Source organism: Pseudopodoces humilis, chromosome 2 (assembly GCF_049639895.1).
Source record: "Pseudopodoces humilis isolate 2021_Gansu_Grassland_sample_001 chromosome 2, ASM4963989v1, whole genome shotgun sequence".
In the NCBI taxonomy this organism is placed as follows: Eukaryota; Metazoa; Chordata; class Aves; order Passeriformes; family Paridae; genus Pseudopodoces; species Pseudopodoces humilis.
The window spans coordinates 110,479,010-110,493,014 of record NC_142201.1 but is presented as its reverse complement, the minus strand read 5'-3'; the positions used below and the strand labels follow the sequence as shown (position 1 = coordinate 110,493,014).

Genomic DNA, 14,005 nt, shown 5'->3' with positions numbered 1-14,005 from the left:
AAAATAAGTAAATTAAATAAGAAAAAAAAAGTAAATAAATAAAATAAAGTAAATGAAGAAACCAGAGAGTGATTTAGGCTTCCAATTTTATTCCCACTTTCTTGACCAATAAACTTGACCAAGCAGTGACCAAGCATTTACCTTGTGACACTTTTTTCCACCACAAATGATAATTTTGAACTGACTTTGTAAATATAAACTCAGCTCATGAAATGACAGATGGATCCAAGGAATTTAGTGGAAAATGCTCCTTATTTGGGAAAGTTACAAAAGTAATCTTGCTTCTTTTCCTGGAGTTGTGAAAACTTTCTGTGTTTATCCCTGAACATCCTTAATTCAGCCTCCTTAGCCTGAACCTAAGGATATTTCCATGAAGGATTCATCTGAGACTGACAGGTTTCCTGTATATGTCTCTGTTTTGGCACAGCTGTTTCCTTTTTTTCCTGGAACTGTGCTGGGGATGACTGCTGCAAGGGGCAGAGGCAGCTTCTCCTCACTGGAACATTCAATCTCAAAAGCCAAAAGGAGAGGGAGGGAGGCAAAACCCCAAGTTCACGTGCAACATAAACAGAAGAACTGAAGGCGTGGTTGCTTTGATCTCTTGACAAAGTTGTCTAAAACCTGCGTCTCCAAACCTGTGTTTTTAAACCAAAGGGTTCTGCAGGAAGCAGGGGATTACAGCAGGTTGAGGTGGGGCAGAGGTGACATGTGAAGGACACAGCTCGTGCTGGGATGCTGCTCACCCACCTGGGAAATGGCTGCAAGTGCACTGGGTCTGGGATGTTGTTCCTGTGCTGCCTCAGGGACTGGTGAGCCAGATTCTTCAAAACAGAGGTCCCATGGAGATTCATGGACAGCTGACAAGGGTGAAGGGTTTTCTTGAAGTGCTGTTGAGGCATGATCTACAAAGCCCCATCAGCCTGGCCTTCTGCTTCCTGCTGGTCCCTACTGCACTGGTGATCCATCATTTTCCCCCTGGTTCCCATCCCAGGGCAGAGGCTGCTGAGGTGCACACAGGTTGCCCTGGCAAACTGAAATGCAGGAAGTGAAACAAGAACAGGAGCTATCCCAAAGTGGTTGGTGCCAATTGCTGACCAAAATGGAGCACAGGTGAAGAACAGAGAGGCTGATTCGAGAGGAAGGGTTGGAGTGCAGACAGAGACAGGGCAATACCTCAGGTGGGAGCTGCTGTCTGTTCAGGGGCCTGACAAAGGGCTCCCTTAGTGAGCTCCTGTGCTACTGCAGCGGAGCCTGTGCATGGGATGGATCACCCCAGTGAAGCTCTGCATAGTCCAGCTGGAAAAGATCCCAGACACGTGAGAGTTTTTCACGAGGAGTTTTGCTGCTGACCAAACCAGCCCAGCTTTGATGTAGAAGTCTCTTTTGGAAAATCATAACCTTTTCCTCTACTGCTGTTGCATTATTTTTGAAGTATGATGCAACCCTCATACACACAGTAAGTTCTAGTTTATAAGCATTTTAGTTCATATGTACAAACCCCAGTAAAAAAAGTTGAACACAATATATACACTGGGAAATATAATCCTGGAATATGTGTCAATAACATGATTGTTCTGTAAAATAATCCTGCCCACGTTTCCCTTCAGAGATCTCTTCCTCTTCAAGCGAGGTGTGTCTGCATTGGAGATGTTGGTTTGACTTGCCCTGGTCTCATTCTCCTCACAGGGGTCTGGGAAGGGAGTCAGATCCATGTCCACATCCGTGTCGTGGAAGCAGCCGTCGAAAGCCATTGCTTGCACTGCGTCCATGCTGTACATTCCCGAAGCCTGGCAACAAAGGAGAGTTACTCCGTGTCTAGCAGGAGCCATTTTGGCAAATCATAAATGAGCAAAACAGAAGATAAAGAAAGCTTTCCCCTCAGTGTTGTTCTCTCTGTGGAGAGCATGTGGAGAACAGGGCTTTCCCACAGTATGGCTCTCTGTGGGGCCTGCCCCCCTAAGCGGGACATGAGCAAGGAAATGTCATCAAATGTCATAAAACACACTTGTCTGCCTGATTACTGCCAGCTGCTGGCTGGCAATTTGTGCCTCAGCTTCTGAAATAGAAGAATCAAACTCTCTCCTGTAGGTCTGTGTTGCTGGAGTTGTGGGAAACGACTGCAAACATTTCTGGCAGTAGGTTTTTGATGGGATTATCCTATCATGTGAGCAACATATGCATCCTTCCTGTGTTCTTCCCCTCATGATATTCCAGCAAGTGAGTTTACAGAGGGGATATTCTTCAAGCAAAGGTTTTAAGTGAGAGCTTCACAGAAAGCAGATGTTTAACTTATGACTATTTCTGCTTCAGGCACGCTTTTATAAAAATGACCTTGTCATTCATCTGGTCTTGGGACAAAAAAGAAACAGGAAACAGGTAGGAATATCATATGAGGGTATGCTGAGGTCTATTTCAGAGACAGAAGATTGATTGATAAGTATTTGAAAATAGAAGGAAGGTTATATTCCTCTGAGGAGGGAAAAAAGGGGGCAAAAAAATATCCCTAACCTCTGCCACAAGAAAAGGGAGAGAAACACAAACCTCTCAGGATCTCAGAGAGGAGGACACTTGGTCTCCCTTCACCCAAGTGAAAAAAAAGGTGAGATACAGAGTGGAGACAGAGATTGTTACTGTTCTGTTATCACAGTGGTGTATAAGGACTACTCCATGGCTTCCATGATGCTTTCAGAAGATAAAAAAACACAGAGGGTTGTACCTTGCCCCTTTTTTTGAGTTGTTTTCTCTCTTCAATTGTGGTGAGATAGTTCACTGCTGCATACTCGATGACTGACAGGAAGACAAAAAGGAAGCTGATCCATAAATACACATCCACAGCCTTTATGTAAGACACTTGAGGCATTGAGGCACTTACTCCTGTCATGATGGTCGACATTGTCAGCACTGTAGTTATACCTGCCAGAGAGAAAAGAGAGGTTATCACAGTTCTGGCCAGCTGGTTCTGTTCAGCTCATCACCACTGCTTGGGCAGCACAGCTTTGTGAGGCCATGTGATTGACACCCCCTTTAACTTCCTCACACAGGCTCTGAGAAGGGGAGTGAACCATGAAGGACCCATCACACACGATGCTGAGAGCACTAAATCATCTCTCAGCTCAGAATGGTCATTGAGCAGCATAAAGAACACATTTCTGTGACAGCTTTGGGCACTGCCACACACAGGTGAAAGGTTTGTGGTTGTCCTTCACTTCCCAGAGCCAAGGTTGCCACCACATATTTTCTTGTCCAGGAAAATCGCTAAATAATAATAATTTTCCCTCACAACTCTTTCTCAAATTGTATTTATTGAGAACATATATCAGCCTGTGTGTCCCTGTCATAACTCCAGGGCTCTCTAAAAACAATCTAGCATAAAAATGCTACAGGACTGAAACTAAGAAAAAAATATTGTTTGCCTCAGTATGATCAGAATTTCACCCTCATCTTTTCAATCTCTGCTCTTACATCAGATATTCATCTAATTTTGGTTTGCTCCAGCTCAGAGAAAAAAAAAACAACACCCAACTCAGGCTCTGCTTTTAAAGAAATCAGTGTAACTCTAGAAGTGAAAACATCTTGATATCTGTGAGACAGCACTGTCAGCTGAGTCTCTGCAGCCCTTCTCCGCACCTGTTCAAGTCCTGCAATATACAAGAATTTTCCCCCTACCTCTCTGCAGCTTCTTTAGGTTGAAGGATGGAGTTTGAAATACACCATATAAGAGGAAATCAATTCATTTAATATATATATACTCTAGGCTAAGGAGCTAGGCTTATTAAACTTTGTAGTTAAGGTTTCCTATAAATTATGTATGATTATGCTAATGAAATGTGCTTTATTCATGGAATTCCTGATGCATAACCTTCTGCAGAAATCCATACATAAAGAACATGATCAGCAAAACCATCTTGACAACATTAAAAATTGCCTACTGAGAATTAAAAAGTTCTTTTTAAAGATGAAGTTAAATTTCTTCTAAATAAAAGGAATTCATAGATGCATTAATAAAAGTAGGTAGGAGGTACCATGATTTGTTTACAGATTAACAAGTAGATTTATATCTCATGTATTAATAGCTTTAGACTGTACCAATAGAAAGGGACCTGAGTGGCTACAGTTCTATTTTTTTCTAGATTGATATAGAGAAAAATGAGGTCTTTTTCTCTTGTCTAAGAAATTTGACAACATACAAAGCAAACATTTCTAAGGTGTCCCACAATGAAAGGTTTTGCCACACAGGTAAACTGTTTCCAAGTTGGTAGGAAGACTATGAATGTTTCTTGAGAAAAAGAAGAGCTGCAGAGCTTTTGCATAGATTTGGCTTCATGTAACAATCCATGGATTTGGGGAGGGATCTGACTGCCTGTTCCTACCTGTTGCTTTGCTGGGAAGAGGGAAGGAAAACCCAGGTTTTGCAATTAAGTCAAATTCTATCAGGAAATCTGCAGAATCATCCCTTTTTGCTTTTGTGGTGCATGAGCTGTTTCCAAAAATAGCAAAGCCAGTCTGAACAAACATCCCCTTTCCAAATGCAGAGACTGACTACAGGTAATGACAACAGAGGTAATAACAGTGTTGTTCAGGCAATTATCTGATCGTTTTGCTCATGTCCTGTGTACATAAGCTAAGGTAACTCCAAACCCTCCCCTCTCAATTCTATACTTCCCAAAGAATATACAGAATTTACCTAATGACACCCTGGCAGGAACAGCTCTTCTATCAATCCAAAAGGAAACCCAAGACAGCATCACCATCAGCATGGCTGGGAAATAGGATTGTAGCACAAAAAAGAAAATATGTCTGCGGAGTGCAAAGTTGATAAAAAGTCGATTGTACCAACCTATTGGGGGAAAAAAAAAAGGTGGGGGAGAAGAGAAGAGAGCTGTGTTATTTGTGAGCTCCGTTTGCTGGCCCCTCCTTCTGGCAGGAGTGGTGTATCCACACAGCAGGAGCAGTAAATGCCTCAGAAATCTTGCCACCACCTTAGTTTTACACAGTGCTTTACAAACTGTCCATCCTCCCTCATTTATAGGAGTGAAGGGTCACGGCTGCATGTCTAAAATACTGGGGTTGGGAAACTGAAATAATTAAATAGACTTGAAGTGAAACTGCCAGGAGAGTACAGACAGGACACTTTGTTCAGTGATGCCAACACCCTGCCTTCTCTGAAATGACAAGAAGCAGCCCTTCTTTCCATTTTTTTTTCGGTGGAAGCCACCTGCTTGCTGGCCCAGCACTCACTTCAGAGGACAGGGTGCCATCTAGTGAATTTTGGGGCGTGTTCTGCCTGTGCAGCACTGCATCCGTGCTGTACCTCCTGCCACGGCAGGGAAACCACCTTACAGGGAGGTAAAAAGGCAAAAGTGGGTGGCTGCCGAGCATCTGCCGGTCCAGGACAGACAGAGGCATCCGTGAACCTGTGTTGGAGCAGTCCTGCCATCACAACGAGTGATTCTATAGAGAAGAACATAGCAAAATGAACCCCAAATAATATTAAACATTCTCTTGAGTTTGCAGTTGTGGAGAAGGCTTTTTGTTTCAAAGATCATTGTCTCTAAAATGGATTTAAATTGTTGCTCCTCTGGAGGCCTGGGAACTCCAAAAGCCTAAACACCACAGGTGTTGTTCACTGAGATTCACAGGAAAGGATATGCAGAACCTGAAATGCAGAAAGCTGCTTTGTGGGAATGATGACTCTCATCAGAGTGGTGCTGTTTGTTCTCCACTATTATTTACTTAGAAGGTAAATTTTCATCCAACAAGAAACAAAAAAACAAGAGAAAGTGGAACCTCCTGAGCAAAACAAAACCTCAAAGCCAAAGACAAGTGTATAAGCCTACAAAGGACAGCATTCTGATTACCAGATATGCTACAAGCATTATTCAGGTACTTCCCAGTGGTCCCTGGGACTTTAAAAAAGTCTTCTCTTTCACCTATATGCTGCTGAATAAGGTCACCATCAGAAGCTCTGCATGTCAAGTGTAAAGCAGTTACACTCTGCAAAGTCAAAGATGCTGTGAGGGTGCTGCAAAGCCCTGGGTGCAGAGGCATTGTGAGGGTGCACAAAGCTCCATTTGCTTGCCATGAGTGTTTTTGGTGAGAATAGCAAGGCAGAAAGAAGCCAGCTGAGTTCCTGGAACCCAGTCCTAGGTGGAAAATATCCCAGTCTCCTTCTTAGAAAAAGGACAAATTTGATGTAGCTCTCAGCAAGGCACAGTTATCCTAGCAGGGTATCACTCACCCTCCTCTCACATGACAGTGGCTCTTGAAAGATGGAGCTCTGTTCTTAGCTCATACAGGAGCAGGAGATAAGGGTGAAGAACCTTATCAAGCTGTGAATTCCTCATGACTTAGGCTGCATCATAATTTAAACTGGGATTTCTGCATTCAGTAGCAGCCACCGAAAACTTGAATGGCCCCCTTTTGAATGCAAAAATAACCTGTAAATAAAGTATATCAAATAAATCTGTCTGCTGCTTTCGGCTTTTTTCCAAAGAGTTGTGCACTTTATCATATTAAATGGAATAGTTTCTCTTTTATTCATCTGTTTTGATATAAAAGGCAATAACCAAACTGAAATGAATTGACTCACGCTGCAAAGTACAATAGCAAGAGTGCTGTTTTCTTTGGTTAGACTACTTACATAGAGAAGTGTTTCAAAATCTATAATTTCATGTAAAATACAAAGAAAACAAACCCCACCTTGCATGAAATCAAGACTACAATAAACTCTTAAAGCCTCTGCAGTTTGCCAGAAAGTACAGAGCAAGATCTACAGGGAGAAACAAAAACCTGTCTGGGGCAGATTAACCTGAATTTAAACTATGTTGCACTGACGCAGTGTTTTTTTTTTCCTGCAACTTTATTTATAAACAAGGAAAATTAGGCAAATGATTAATTAGACCTGAACGGATCTAATATAAAACAGTCTCATATGAAAACCCTCCAGTCAGCAGATTTTTAGTGACATTACACAGCTCCAAAAGTGAGGATATTTTAACCAATAAAACACAATGGAATTCCTCCTGTCTGCTTTCTAGTATCTGACCCTTTGGGATTTCCATTTTGATGCTTTTCTATATAGCCAGAACATAAAGATTCCTGTAAATTCAATACTCCAATGGCTTTCAGAGAAACACCATGATTTGCAAGTGCTCATAACAGCACGTTTTTGGTTGCTCGTTTTTGGTTGCTGTGCTTTTTTTTTTTCAGGTTCTTAATGCCAAATATGAAGTTACAAGTATTATTATGGCCCTTTTTTCCTAAAATAAGGTTTTATATTGGTAGTGCAAAGAGAACCAAGGCTCCAGACTGACGAGACCTCATTTTAACTGATCTCTCAGCAGCCACTGTCATTTATTAGCAAAGAATTTGAATGTGAAAGACATTCTCCATGGTTTTATCCTGTGCTTCTCTCTTCTAAGGAGAGGGGCTTACTATACCAGTACTGCTGTAAAAAGCAAGTCCACTGGAAGCACTGAATTCCTCAATGAAGAACTGGGAGAGGGAAATGTGCTCATCTGTGCTCAGGGACTTGTTGCCATGTTTCCAGTACAACATCAGATCATCTTCATTGTACGCATCTGTGAGAAAGCAGAAACTGAAGTTATAAAGTTACTAAAGTAAATCACTTCCTCTTTCCTTTCTTAGGAAGAGGAGAGCACTCAACCAATCTGGGAAAACCCCAAAGAGACGTTTTTTCACACCAGTTTGTCAGTTGGCATGGAAAAAGACCATGCTCCCTCTTGCTCCAAGTGCAGCCCAGACCTGTGCCCTGCCAGAAGCTTACAGCTGAGGCAGGGGTGAAAAAGCAGATGCTTCACAGTAACACAAGCACCCATTTTCATTTTTCCAACAAGTCAAATATTCACATTTTATTTTACTTTCAACCTGCGCATTTTCTTCTCACAGAAAAAACCCTCGTGCTTTTTGACAGATGTTTAGATTTAGGCCTTGGAATAAACACCCACGGGGAATAAAGTAGGGTGCATCATGGTTTTTCCACCTTCCCAAAGGTCACTGAGGTCTGGAAAGATCCCAAATTGGTTACAGTCCAATATGTACGTGCTGAAGGGTTCAGGTCACACATCAAAGTAAGTGAAAGAGGTATTATGCACAAGATGGAGTGCTGGTAAGAATGCACATGTGAATAACAATTAGGAATTAAACTTACAACTTTCCAGTTCTAGAGAACAGTTCTGTGTGTCCAGAGGAAACCTACTAAAATCCATGAAGCACATAGCAGAAACTGTAATTCTGCAGAAAGGAAGACAAAAACAGAAATAAAATTAAAATTTCACACTTTCTTAGCTGTGCACACATCTTAGTGAGATCCTCAACCAATCTGCTGTTTAGAATCCTATTGATTGAGGTTTTCTGCCCTTTTAGATGCTTCTCAATTAGCTACAAGTTGGTGAAATAAAGCTAAATCAGTGAGAGATCATATTTTTTTTTTAAAACATAAATAGTCCTTATTATTAAATACATTATCTTTGATTTTTAAACTCTATATTTGGCCTGATCCTTCATTAGCCCTTCACACATTTTGCTTTGAAGGTTTACACTTATGAAGATTAACAAAGGGAGTTCACATTTCTTGACTTGATTTCTCATAGACTGAAGTAGATAATATTACAGATTATAGCAAATATTATTCCAAGTGCTCTATTCCCAGCTAGAATGGTTATAATATTTAATTGCAAAAAGAGATTTGCTGCAATTTCTGGAAGCTTACTCTCCTCTTAAATGAACTGCTTTATATTGTAGAAAGCTTAAGGAAATCTAGGCAAAGACAATTTTGCATTCCACCTGCTTTTACACAAAAGTTTAGAAGACAAATATCCCTTTGTATTTAATAAAGAACAAATAAAATTGAACTTGCTAGGGGCAGCAACTTGAATATGGTAAATACTGCCAAATTTTCCTTTCCTGTCACAGCTTGCATGTCATATGATGGTTTTGCCCAAATGGAAGCCTACAGGAATTTCAGCGAGGATTATACTGGTTATACAAGTGCCCTTTGAAAATTTGTGATCAGTAACCACCCTGTAACTGAATTTTAACAAATATAAGACTTTACTGGCTTTAAATGAGATCATAAGAGTGGGACATGCGTAGGACTTCCAAGTAAAGATGTTGTTTCCATCCTTCAGCTATTGACTAAAAGAGCAGGGGAAAAAGAAGAAAAGGAAGATTATTTTAGCAACAGATCTGGACTTTTGTTTCACTTTGTTTCAATAAAATCCTGTATGCCAGGCACTGAAGAAAAACTGAAATACGCAGATTTATTGCATGTAAGTATTAGGAATATAATTTACTAACTACATGTAAAACTGGTAATACAAGAAAGGGTGTTTTAAGGCACACCTAAGGAATATATCCTACTTCTCACTGAGAATCACTGATATAAGCCTTAGTGGTGGGGTACAGCTCCTCTGATCCCTCCTTCTCAAGAATGATGGAATTTAATACAGCAAAAAAAAAGCACACTTCACCACTTTGTACCTTACTGTCAGTCTGACTCTTGAACATACACTACTTTAAAGTGGTGTACAGTTTTTGTTGTGAGGATTTCTGCATGTCCTCATGACAGAGGAGATAAATTCATTAATTGTTGAAACAATTATTACACAGCCAAAATCTCAAATGCTTCCATAAATCTTCAAACTGTCCAGATTGAATGAAACATCACCTCTGTGAACAGAGCTAATGAGTAACAAACTATTTCTGCAATGCAGAGGCCTCAGGTTCCTTACCCTAGGGGGAAAATTCATCCATTAAAACTATTTCTGCCACATCATCCAAATCTCCTTCATAAAGCAAAGCAGTATCATGCAGAGGGAAGGGAGACACATTTAATGACCTTGCTATTCCAGTTCTGGAATTGCTGTTTCCCTTTCCAATCCCTCAACAGTGCTGGTATCAGCACCAAAAATCTGTTCTCTATGCCTTTCTAGAGCCCTGGCTTGTATCACTGGTATGTTAACTGGCAAGCAGGGTGAAAATAGCTAAGACAGTTTTAAAAGACTCAGGAGAAAAGAAACAAACAACCATAACCATGTTTTTTTCTTTGTTAATAATTGTGGGCTTTACTGTACTCAGTAGCAATACTGCTGGAGCCACTGGCAAGGAATTAACACTTGATAAACTCCCTTGACAGGAAACAGTATCTGAATGATAGAAAAAAATATGTTTTCAATCCTAAATTTATTTTCCCACTGCCACACTGGTCACCAGTTTACCATTATGTGCTGCCAGGAGAATAATGCCAGTATGAGAATCTTACCTGCAAGTATTTCCAGTAATTCCAATTACAGCCAATACATGACAATTGCAGTCATGGATTTTCTTAGGGAAGGGTATTTCCTCACCTCAGACTGAAGAGGACGTTGCCATCAGGATACACCCGGAGCATGATGTTTTCCACAGTTGTATCATGGATGAAAGATCTTTTGGAGTGCACAAAAAACACATCAGGTACCCAGATCTTCTTTATCAGCCGTCCGTCGAAAGTCATACTTTTGTTTTTGTTGCTACGGAATGAGAGTCTCTCATCCTTCCAGTAGTGTCTGAGATACAAAGTCATTGTGAAGTCCTTTGTTTCATCAAAAACAGAAGGAGACAATGCTTGTTTTAATCAAGTGCAACAGAAAACACTACAAATTATTTATGCAAAAAATCAATTTCTTCTTTGGACATTATCAGAAAGATCCTTAATGAGAGGAATCAAGTACCGCTCATTGAGTTTGAATGTGAATATTGCTGAGGTTTTGGTTGTTTCTCTTGTCCCTGGTGTCTGAGGCTTAGACTTCATTTATCCTTAGATAAAACTTCTATATATTTCAGTGGTCTGGACTGAGCCAGCTGTGCAGTGATAAAAAAGCTTTAAAACCAACCACAGGTAAATGGAAAAAAACATTTCCTCTGGAAATCTTCACAACCTTTTCCAAGAATGGACTGTGGTTCCTTTAAAGTTCTTTTACAAAGGGATTTGAGTGCCTCATGAGCACTTGGTCAATTTTTTAAAAATCTGTACATTTTGTACAAAGATTGTACAAGAGCTAAATTAGTATATTTATTCATTATTCATTAGTATATTTATTCATTAAATACATCATAAAGAAACAAATATAATGAATATCATAAGAGCAAGCAATTATATTTTATAACAATTATAGTAACTACAATATCTGTAAATATAAAATATTATTACTAATATTTTATGATCCTATTTAGAGAAACATCACAATTTCAAATATACATGTGGGAGGAGATGGAGAGGATGCTGCTCTGTGTTCACCTACATAAATTGTGTACTATTAGGCAGACATCATCTATCTCAGTAGAAGAATTGCTTCCGATAAGAATACTGTGAAGGGAGTATTAGATCTTCCCCTGTAATAGGATTTTATGGCCCTGTAATATGATTTTATAATATGGGTAAGTTTGTAAAGGAATGCAGGAGTTCATACTGACAATATTAGTGACAATTTGGACTGAAGAATGAACAGCCTGCACTCCAGTACCACGGGCCCTAATTGCAATGTCTCCTTCCCAGGACCACTTCTGGAGCTGATGTTTCTCTTTCCATTTGTTATGGTTACAGCTCCATGCCACAATTATGGAATATTCAGATTTGCATAGGCAAAAGAAGCAAAGGACATGAAGCCTCATCATGCAAAGTGCAGAGTACTGAGAACTCCTGTGTAAGCCCAGGGTGTTTATTGAATAGCTGAAGTTTTCAAACCAGAGCACTGCCCACTCTGAACTGTCCCTCTGGCCCAGGGAGAAATTCAACATTTACTACTTTAAATGCATGCTTCAAGGCAAGGATGTGCTCTTTAGGGTTTGCTTTCTTTAACTGCAGTATTCTCTATCATCTATGTTTCTGAACCTCTTGCATTTTTACTGAAATCCTTTATTCCAGTTCTACTCACCATGTCAACTTCAGATATGCTGTCAATGCTCTCCACCTGCACATCAATGCCCACAGGTATTGGCGACCCTGCATGGGAACAGAAAGAGGGATGAGGACCAAAAATCTCCATTTTAAAAGGGAAGAGTGTGCAACACCAGCAGCGTGCAGAGTACTCCTTCCCAGCATTTACTGCATTCTCTCCACTTTAGAACACTGAATGATAAAAGGTAGCAAAGTCACACGTGATGCTAAGCAAAAGCACAAGACATTCAGTGATCTTTCTGCAGCCAGAGCAGTTGTTATTGGCACGGCAGTTTGTCCAGCAGTGTCCTTGTGATGCCACAGCTAATGAACCCCTCCGAGTGCAATTCAGAACCACCACAGGAAAAAGCTGAGTAAATACACAAAATACATCAAAAATTGCAAAGCTTTCTTGCCACTTCCAGTGCTTATTCACAAACAACACACATGACTCTTTATTATCTTTAATTACTGAACTGTTTTAGGTTTGGTATAGCTGTTTCTGAAAAAGCACTTCTTGCTCACTACCTCACAAGGGAAAAGCTGCACACACATTAATCATGTTCTGTCACTGTGCTGTATATTTACTGAGTGCATTTTTAGGATGAAGTTACTCCAAATCAATTAAAAATTACAGCCAAATATGAAATTATTTCCACTCTTTTCAGCATGAAATATCTAGAGTGGAGGATCTAGTTCTACATAGGTTATATGTCATTCCACTAATTGATTAATCACTTCCTTACAGGGGAGGAAGAGAGGAGCATGCCTTTATGAACATACACACCACCACCCCAAGAATATTCTGCATTTTGCATGAAAATCAGTAGCAATTATTGTACATGGGATTCCAATCAGTTTTGTCAAAAACAGCCAGCTAAAATATTTTTAAAGTACACATTTCAAATAACCAGTTAAAAACATGAATACAAGGAAGTCTGAACAGCAACAGCTTTTCTAATTTGTCTTTTTCTTGTCTTTTCCTTTTAGCTCTGTCAAGCCAAAATAGTCCAGGAACATCACTCTTGTGATAACCAGCTACAGTATTGTGTCCCTTTTTGGAATTATCCTTAAAATAGCAGCCTTCGAGGATTACACAGCTGCCTCCAGTTCTTACCAGTAAAGAACTTGAGGTATTTTAGAGGTATTTTTAAATCTGGGGCTGTAATCTCTTGATTTGACCTGTCTTTTTTTAATGGGGAGTCTGTCCCTGCACAGAACAGACGAAGATTCATTGTGCATGGGAAAGCAAGGTGAGATGTGCTCAGTTAGTAGGGAACAACAGAAAATATTTAGGCACTGACAAGAGCTGGGCTCTTTGGCTCAGAAATCACGTCTCTCTCTGAGAGGAATGCCTCCCTCAGCCTCTTGGCCAAAGCTCAAAATAAGATTCAGGACTCTAGACAGCAAAGTTTGTTAGTAGAAAACCAAGCAGCACGTTGGAAAATGCTGCTTCTTATGAAGAATAGAGACAGCAAAAGACAGCTGCCCCAGAGGCTGATGCACAAGAGTATCAATGAATATATTCAGCCAGACTCCTTCATACAAAACAACAGGTTTTATACCTCTCCTAAACTAGTTTTGCCCACTTCTTGCTTTGTCTTGATTGCAACACACAAATAGTTTACTTACACTAAATAGCAACTTGTACCAAACACTGGTACAAGTGCGTGGTTGTAAACTGAGTGGAGTCACCTCTTCTGTATTCCACTGAAATCTTGGAAACTAAACACAGGTTTAGCCAAAGTAGAAGTCACTGTGGAATTCACACCTGAGTTGAGCATCGTTCACAAAAGGCTTCACACATCATTTAAATGCAAACAACACTTTATGTTGAATTATGTGAGCGGAACAGGAGGAGAGGGGGAGCATCTCTCAATGTCAAGAAAGGTTTTACCAGTTCCTGAGGCAAGGACAAATCTAAAGCAAATAAAGTTAAATGTCTCCCATCAACATTCTTCAAGCAAATGAGGAGCTATGCACAAATCATATCCCAGAATCAGACATCTGACTTTCTAAGCCATGTGTCACACATAGTGAGGAAAAGGCTTTTCTTAGTGACAGCTGCTC

General features: G+C 40.2%; 1 protein-coding gene across 1 annotated transcript in view; it reads right to left on the bottom strand.

Annotated features, from left to right (window-relative positions):
- Positions 1-209: 209 nt before the first annotated feature.
- Positions 210-14,005, bottom strand: part of GABRR3 (gamma-aminobutyric acid type A receptor subunit rho3) — a 30,141-nt gene continuing 16,345 nt past the window's right edge. Inside the window, exons 4-10 of the mRNA XM_005524100.2 lie at positions 11,934-12,001; positions 10,368-10,591; positions 8,171-8,253; positions 7,440-7,580; positions 4,685-4,837; positions 2,717-2,913; positions 210-1,787 (exon numbers count right to left, since the gene is read on the bottom strand). Of these exons, the coding sequence (XP_005524157.1) occupies positions 1,485-1,787; positions 2,717-2,913; positions 4,685-4,837; positions 7,440-7,580; positions 8,171-8,253; positions 10,368-10,591; positions 11,934-12,001 (1,169 nt within the window). The 3' untranslated portion in view covers positions 210-1,484. The remainder of the gene's footprint in view (positions 1,788-2,716; positions 2,914-4,684; positions 4,838-7,439; positions 7,581-8,170; positions 8,254-10,367; positions 10,592-11,933; positions 12,002-14,005) is intronic.